Consider the following 8702-nt stretch of genomic DNA (forward strand, 5'->3'; position numbering starts at 1 on the left):
AGGAAGTTGAAGCAATTGTTGTTGTCTTCACCAACTTTGAGGAAGATTGACTATGAGTGTGGAAGACCGGTGATTGTGACAGTGGACACTAGTCCAACGGGAATTGGATGGGCAGTAGGACAAGACGATGAAGAGAAACACGGGTATCTGGTGAGGTTTGGGGCCAAGGTTCTAAGCTCTCACCAAAGAGCATATCCACAGGTAAAAAGGGAGTTATGGGGGGTGGTTACAACATTAAAGTGGGACAAAGAGTACTTCATTGGAGCATCTGTAGTTGTGGAGATTGGTTGCTTGCCACTTCTAGGGATGATTGCAAGCTGCTCTACTCCTGATATTGCTATGTTTAGGTGGATTGCTTATATAAAGTCCTTGAACCCAGAATTGAATCACATTGCAGGAAAAGATAATGCAATGGCAGATATGCTTTCAAGGGCAAGGTATGAAGATGAGGATGATATGATTGATGAGGAAGAAGATGTGGGCACAAAATTCTACACAATTTCTCATGCAAAGTGTGATGATATATGCATTGTATCTTCACTTGAGTCCTTTCAGAGGAGTTCTATGAGGATGAATGGTTGCTCATAGGTCGCTACCTGAGTACTTTACAAAATCAAGATGATTGGAGTGAATCAGAATTCAAAAGGATCAGAAAGAAAGCATATGGATTCTTCTTGAGGGATGGCTACTTATGGAAACATCCTAAAAGAAGAGATGGGACTCCATTACGAGTAGTATGTAATAAGCCTACTCAGCTCAAAGTTATCAAAGAGCTTCATGAAAGCCTATATTCTGGACATCGAGGTGTATGGGCTACTTTTTTCAAAGTGAAAGAGAGATATTGGTGGAAAAACATGTATAAGGATGTAGCAGATTTTGTGGAGTCTTGTGTCACATGCCAAATGTATTCTAATGTACGTCATAGTGATGTATTGCACCCTACATACCCATTAGCCATGCACTTTAAATGGGTTGTTGATCTAGTCACACTGCCTTTAGGACTTTGGCAAATGAGATACTTGGTACTTGCACGAGAATACTTGACAAACCAAGTGGAAGGGCGTGCATTGAGGACAAAAACTCCAGAAGTTGTTTGTAAATTTTTGCTTGAAGATGTAATTTGCCACTATGGCTATGTGGGAGAGATAGTTGCTGATAGAGGTGAGTTAGATGCAGATGAAGCAAGGGATTTCTTTATGAGAATTGGTATCAAGCTAGCCTTGACTCGTGTTTATAATCCAGAGGGAAATGGGAAAAGTGAAAGAGGACATCCTCCTATTGTCAAAGCTTTGGCTAAGGCATGCAAAGGTAGAATGCATGAGTGGCCAAGGTTGCTACCATATGCTTTGTGGGCTGATCGTACAACTCATAGCTCAGTGACTGGTTACATGCCTACTGAATTGATGTATGGTCAGAAGCCAGTCATGCCAATTGAGGATGTAGTTCCTACTTGGAACATGTTACCTTGGGAAGATGGTGTAAGTAGGGAAGCTCTACTTGCTTTGTGCATAAGGCAATTGGAAAGAAGACAGGAAGACATAGACATTGCTAAATCTCGATTGAAGGATGCAAGACTAAAGAATAAAGATAGGTTTGATAAAAGACATAGGCTTCGACCGAAGCCTAATTGAAGAGGGTGATTGGGTCCTAATGTACGACAGTAGCCTTGACAACCAACACACCACACAAAGAAGACTTGCAAAACGGTGGTTTGGTCCCTATGTTGTCAAACATGTGCATGAAAATGCTACATATACTTTGAGGGAGCTTGATGGAACAGAGCTAAAAATTCCCATAGCGGGCAAAAGAATCAAGATGTTCAAGAGGAGACATGATAATGATCCTTTTGATTCACAACAAGATGATGATGAAGAACCTAATGACATTTCTACAGATGAGGATGAAGAAGCAGAGGATGATTTTCCAAACTTTGCAGAAGATAAAAATGACATCCAAATATTTGTGGATCGTAATGACGATTAAACCTATATGGGGAAAATGTTGGCACATGCCAGAGGATGTGCAGGTTCAGAGGGGGTGGATGTCGTGCCGTGGCACGTACATAGTGTGAAATAAAAACATTCACCTCAATTTTGACACTTCTCAATGCATGGAAAGAAAAGCAATAATGTACATATCGTGATATATGCTAAAGCGGCTACTGCAGTCGCTATCATTACCTATCCGGGGAGTCGTGGCCCTACATGTGGCTCATTCGCATCCTTTTTCACTTGATAATATGATTAATTTGGTTTGACAATGTACATAGTCCAAGTGTTTCATGGTGGCACACTCGTCTCGCCTACAAAGATTGATGCGGCCAAAAATTGCCAAAAATAGCAGTTAACAGGCGTCGTTGCAGAATTGCATGGAAAGTGACCCAAAATGGTATATTGATGAAAAATGATGCTTATCTATGCTTTTTATGCTTATGCAAGTAATCCCACAAATTTAGGGATTTTCCTGACTCCGTTTGGGATTTTTCGCATCAAAAATGATATTTTTTGGTCAAAAATGAGTTGAAAATGGCCTAGTTTTGGTCCAAAGTGGCAAAATGGCCCAAAAATTGACACATCAGCTCACATTTCCGTGGGGAAGAGAGAGAAGGGAGCATTTAACATAAAAAACCTGCAATTTATCACTACTGTGTAATGGCTTCCATGGTTGCTCAATCTATGTGTAGGGCAGTCCCGCCTCTTCGCAATCTTGTATCAGAGCTTGTGAGGGAGTGAATTAGGGTTTCCCCTTATCAAAATGGTGTGTGGGATTCACTTTTTAATCTCATAAATCTCTACAAAATCAGAAAATTGTCATCGTGAAGGTGGAAGCTCGAGCATTCCTTTCAACTGTTTGATGCTACGACTATGTAATTGGGGGCGAGGCTACATGATACCATGAAAGAGGTTTGGGTTTTGATTGAGAATTGTGCTTGTATGAGCATTGAGGTTTCATGGCTGAAACTTTAGTGTTTTCAAATAGTCTTTTAAAGTGAAATTGAATGTGATTTGATGATCCTCTTATCATAATCTCATCTACGAAAACAAGCAATTTCCAAGCACGATAGGAAAGAGGGTTTGTGAATTTGCTGTCAGGAACGCTCTTAGATTCTCTGTCACCCTTAAAAAGAGGGTTGGTGATTCTCTACAAATGCTTTTTTTCAAAGTGTTTGTGACTCTCATCACGAACTCTCACAACTAGAGGTTTTGCACCTTCCCAGCTAGACCGCACACATTCCGACAACACGTCCATTGGTTATTTGTCTTATATGCAATATGCAAGGCCTTCTGTGACAATGCTAGTTATATTAGAGGACCTCCACATACAGAGACAAATTGTTTTGAGTTACCCTTGGCACTAGTTTCACCTCAAAGAGGTACAGATGCAAAACAAATGCATTACCCCCACTTGGAGGCTACGTGTGAGTGAGACAAACAAAGTCACATCAACTAATGCAACATCTCTTATGATTATCCCCCTCCTTGTGGGGATATCAGTAAGAGAGGATTAGCACAAGTAGGAGTTTACCCCAGTAGGTATGGGCGAGATTTGCATGGGCGTACAGTAGCATAGTTTCATGAGGACTAGCTGCTCTACAATGCCAAAAACTACAGTGTTGCTCCCCAAAAACCTCGTTAATTGGTTGTCCAAGCATGCTCCAACTCGTCGCATGTTTGCACTCAAGTCCAATAGCTCTACAATGATGACATGGAAGTCCTCTCTACCACAACATGCGCCATCCCACACAGGTTGCATGGCTCTCCTATGAGTCCCCCCCCCCCCCCCCCCCCGCCCCCCTCTCTCTCTCTCTCTCTCTCTCTCTCTCTCTCTCTCTCTCATCAACTCGATTTCCTTTGACTCCTAGGAGGATGACCTCGACACCATCAGTTGGAGCACCATATCACAAGTGCTCTCAATGCAATTGCCATCAAGGGCTCCCTATTCAATGACACCGAATCTCATTTGCCAGTCATGATCATGCCATCAATACTCACCCTAGCTCCGGTGGCCGGTAGTCAATGACTGGTGGCCGGTGGCCGGTGGCCAAATTCAATGGCCGGTGGCCGAATTCAAAAGCGGATTTGTCTACACAAGGGCGGCCACACATGGGCGGATTGGAGGGTCCGATTTGGACTTATTCACACAAGGACGGCTACACATGGCTTCCTCTCATGAGAGAGGGTAGCCCTTTTGGCCTATAAAAGGAGGCCATTTCTACACACATTTCATAGTGTGACATTGATACAACAAGGTGGGTATGAGGTGGTGAGAGTGAAGCAAGGCGGGAGCTCCAAAAGGGTATAATCCCTTTGTAAACTACTTCTTGTTTTGAAGTACTAAAGCCATTGAGTGGCTGCTTTCCCGTGGACATAGCCCACATTGGGTGAACCATGTATATTGTGTGTACCTCTCTCTCTCTCTCTCTCTCTCTCTCTCTCTCTCTCTCTCTCTCTCTCTCTCCTCTATAATCTCGTGTATGTAATATGTCTCTCTCCATTAAGTAATCTACTCAATTATCTATTTAGCTACGTCTTATTTCCTAACAACCCGAAGCTATCCTTTGGCATGAAGACAAGATACTACGACATGGTAAGATTATCCGACGGTATCTTATTAAGTTCAAAAATTATCATTTTGAAGATGCTAGATGGATGCAAGGAAAACAGATTAAGTCTCTCTCCATTAAGTAATCTACTCAATTATCTATTTAGCTACGTCTTATTTCCTAACAACCCGAAGCTATCCTTTGGCATGAAGACAAGGTACTACGACATGGTAAGATTATCCGACGGTATCTTATTAAGTTCAAAAATTATCATTTTGAAGATGCTAGATGGATGCAAGGAAAACAGATTAAGTATAGTATGATCCTTGTCAATGCTTATAATGCTACATTAGAGTAAGCAAATGTACATGTTTCTTTTAAATGATCAATGTTTTTGTCTTATAAGAGTAATTCTCTTTTTATTGTGCAAAAATTTAAATAGTATGCATGCTTAGAATCATGCTTGTGATGACGACATCTCTTAAACACCAAGTAGAGTTTGTCACTCTACTTGGGAGAATGAAATGGACTAAAGAGCAGACATGCTTGCGGTAGCTACGTCTCCCAAGCACCAAACGGATTTAGTCATCCATCTTGGAATGATGTCATAGGGTAAAAAGGGATCCTCTATCTGCTAAGAAACATCGACTAATGACTGAGGCTTTACCTCTTCTACCTCAAGTCGAGGACAACTATTATTTCAAGAGAGAGGTAATGTCATAAAATCTAATATCTAGCCAACCCAAATTATTTTCTCATATTAAATTCATCATTTAATGTGGTAAAATAAACGGGAAGAAGGGTTATAATATAGACATGTGCTTATGGATCTATCTCAACATGGGGCCAAGGTTAAAGGGGTCCATATGAGAGATGGTATGTCAAAGAGAAATGCTACCTAATGGGGCTTAAAGACCTTAGGGTTAACTTCATTAAAGACCTCCAAAGGTTAGTGTTAAAAGTCCTTTGACCTTAGGCAAGCTAGGGATGTTCTTGAGGTGGGAACCCGGACCAAGCTTGAGGTGCTTGTTGTGCTTTCTCACTAAGGTGATTGTCGTGTTGGCTGACTAAGGTTCTTGAGGTGCTTAATGACTTAGGTGCTAAGGTGCTCCATGATTGAGTTGCTTGAGGGGCTTGAGGTGTTCCACAAAGTCAACATATCTCTACTCATGAGGGGGTGAGCCCTCATTGTAGGAGCATGAGAGAGAACACACACAGCCTCACACAAGGCAAGCTTGGTCTAATGAAGCAACTAGGACACGTCAAGTTCCTCTTCATGTTGCCCTCATTGTGTGCCTAAAGACTATTGGTTGGCCTCTCAAGGGGTCTAATGATAATTTAGTTAATTAAATTAATTGATTATGCATTTATCTAGTCCTCTCTCTCAAAGGGGAAAGGGGGACGCTTGTCCCAAGGCTAGCATGCTTGCTTGATATGCACTCTACATGTGATTGATTAGGCTTGCAAGGATCCAATGAGATTCCATCTTGAGCTAGATGAGGGGGTCGACCAAAGCAAGGAGGGGGCTAGCTTGGGGAGTATACTCTCTCCCCCCCCCCCCCCCCCCACACACACACACACACACACACACACATTGTGTGAAGTGAAAAGTGCAAGAGCTCCATCTCCGTCTCCAAGCTTGTCGTTGAGAAGTTGAGAGCCTACACCGACACTCTTGGCTATATAATGCAAATCCAACCAAGAGCCATGCTCCAATGCTCAAGCTTGCCATCATCTCCATCTTCATTATTACTATGCTATTATGTATGCTAAGCAAGAGGAGTGATGATAAGTGCGGAACTATTTCTTTCTCCTATGAATGCTTCTTCTTCCTTTTCCCTACCCTCATTCCCCGCTTCGATGGCTGAAGAGAGTAGGCAGTCAAGAATCCAATGCATCCAGCTCCACCAGATGGAGGTGAAATCCCTACAGTGAATATCATCGGAGTGGATAAGCAGGATGTGGAGGTTCTAGCCAATAAAGAAGCAAAAGTTGCAAGGGAAATAGAGACCAAGCAGGAGACTAGATCTTGCAAGGGCAAAGATAAAGTATACTAAGGCATGGAGCATCCAAAGATTAGCAAAAGAAGGAGGTGCCACAGATAATGCAGGCATACTTCTAGCTAGGATGTGTTCATCCCAGCTATTACCTGGTAAGTGATGTACAGATCCAAAAAGCTAACATTAATTAAGGAGATAGTGGTCAATGAGTGTTAGCACAAGGCTGTCAAGAGCTAAGGGCAATGCACATGTGGATTCTAATTGGGCTGGTAAATGCTTATGCTACCTTCTAGGATTGGATGAACAGGGTATTTGGGCCATATCTTGGTAGGTTCATTAGGGTATTTACGAATGATATTAGTTGCTATAGCTCTAGGGTGGAGCACCTTTCCAAGTTGCAATTATGTTTCCAAAGGCTTGATGAAGGAGGAGGTCAATTGAACCCAAACAAGTGCAAGCTAACACAGCCTCGAGTGCAGTTATTGGGTCATGTAGCGTCGCAAAACATAATTGAAGCTGATCTTTCAAGAATCTAGTCCTGATGGAGCCTCCCTTTAGTGCTCATTATTTGGCCACCTTGTTTGTCCATAAGGTAAAATATTTGTCGCAATTCTTTTGGATGTTGTTGTAGTATGTGTATCTTCTTCAGAAGAGGGCTCAATCATTTGCATGGATTTGAGTGGGATGAAGAAGCACAAGAAGCCTTTGATAGGGTGAAAGAGATCTTGTGTCAGTTACGAACGATGTGTCCCCCACATTAAGGCTTTCTACTACCAGTCTGGAATCACTTTATAAGTGGGCATCCATGATACACCTAATATGATTGCTTTGTTAAGTTTGTTTTCCATTACATGAGATTGGTGTGGACATTGATGGACGTCTATGTTGATTGAAATATTTGCTTGTCCTAAACTCACCATCTTCCTTCGATCTGCAGCTTTGAGCATGATTTGCTTTGTCATCAATTATACATCTCACATATTCAGGTATGTAGAGTACTTCATTTGATTGGCTCTTACTCGAGTGTCCAAAAGTGCTTGCTCAATTGATCCATTTTCTAGCTACATACAAATGTGTAGATCCATACCTTTTAGCTAATTTGTCTCTATCGGAATTGCTTCAATAGGAACAGATACTATTGCAAAATATTGAAATTAGACGTTGTTTTGTAGTTCCAATTTCCTTGCACTTTAAAAATCCGCAATTTTGCTTTCTCCTGAGTTTATGCTTGATTAACTTGTGCTTTTTCCTTTTGTTCTACTGCTTTATGGATCTTTTTTAGCATTTTTGTGGTTAATGGTAGATGATATTTCTTCAACATGTATCCACTAATTCAATTGGACATCTCTTCTCCCTCGTTGTTGCAAGTTCGATGGCTCCACTTGATGATATGTTGCTAATCATGAATGGGCCATTTCCTCACTTTTTTAGATTTTTGGAGTGTTGTTTTAAGGTGTAAAATCTAAGACATGGTCATCCTTTTTAAGCTCCTTGATCAAATGTTGATCATGGAACTCCTTTATGCCTTGTTTTTGCACATAGATATCTACAACAGCTCGTAAGCACATTTCATCTAGTTTTTCTAGCTCGTGGCATGTTCACTCCAAACTCTTAGCTACTCAAAATGTAAGGATCAACAATGTAGGAATCAAGAATTCCAAGGCTAGTATGGCATTAAGCCCGAACACTATATTGAGAGGTGTTGTTCCAATTATTGTTTTGTAAGCAACTCGATATGCCCAAAGAACTGAAAATAACTTCTAGTCCCAATATGCTCTTGACTTACTCACTATCTTTGTGAGCACCATGTATAAAATCTTTTTTTTTCTCTTGGCTTGTTCGTTAGCTTGAGCGTGATATGGTGCATATTTGTGAAGATCGGCCCGTAACGTCATGCTGCCATCATTTGTTTGTGGAAGAAACCGCCTTTGTTGAGCAAACCAAGGAGCAATCAGATTCTCCTTAGTGGGGGCATGACAAGATGGAATGGGGGAATGAAAACACACCCAAAAACACTCACAGACTACCTCTCTATGGCCTAGGATATTCACAACACCCCAATCCTCTCAGAAACACCTTTAGGACAACACAATCTTCACAATGTACACCTTAAGCTGCACACAAATAAGCATGTATACACCTCCAAAAATCAATGCATG

At 41.5% G+C, this 8702-nt stretch overlaps 1 protein-coding gene across 1 annotated transcript; it reads left to right on the top strand.

The window, feature by feature from the left end:
• Positions 1-1196: 1196 nt before the first annotated feature.
• LOC147442768 (uncharacterized) lies at positions 1197-1983 on the top strand. The gene is made up of 3 exons (XM_086529423.1): positions 1197-1280; positions 1323-1547; positions 1636-1983. The coding sequence occupies exons 1-3, from the start codon at positions 1197-1199 to the stop codon at positions 1981-1983; spliced, it is 657 nt and encodes a 218-aa protein (XP_086385549.1).
• The last annotated feature ends 6719 nt before the right edge of the window (positions 1984-8702 follow it).

The sequence above is a fragment of the Adiantum capillus-veneris genome, chromosome 14 (assembly GCF_014529385.1).
Source record: "Adiantum capillus-veneris isolate H3 chromosome 14, ASM1452938v2, whole genome shotgun sequence".
NCBI classification, from domain to species: Eukaryota; Viridiplantae; Streptophyta; class Polypodiopsida; order Polypodiales; family Pteridaceae; genus Adiantum; species Adiantum capillus-veneris.

Excerpts from the sequence above, each read along its gene's own strand:
- LOC147442768 (XM_086529423.1), top strand. The coding sequence starts at position 1,197 with ATGAGAATTGGTATCAAGCTAGCCTTGACTCGTGTTTATAATCCAGAG. Across the intron at positions 1,281-1,322 it reads AAAGAGGACATCCTCCTATT|TGGCCAAGGTTGCTACCATA; the intron begins GTCAAAGCTTTG and ends AGAATGCATGAG. Across the intron at positions 1,548-1,635 it reads GACAGGAAGACATAGACATT|GGTGATTGGGTCCTAATGTA; the intron begins GCTAAATCTCGA and ends CTAATTGAAGAG.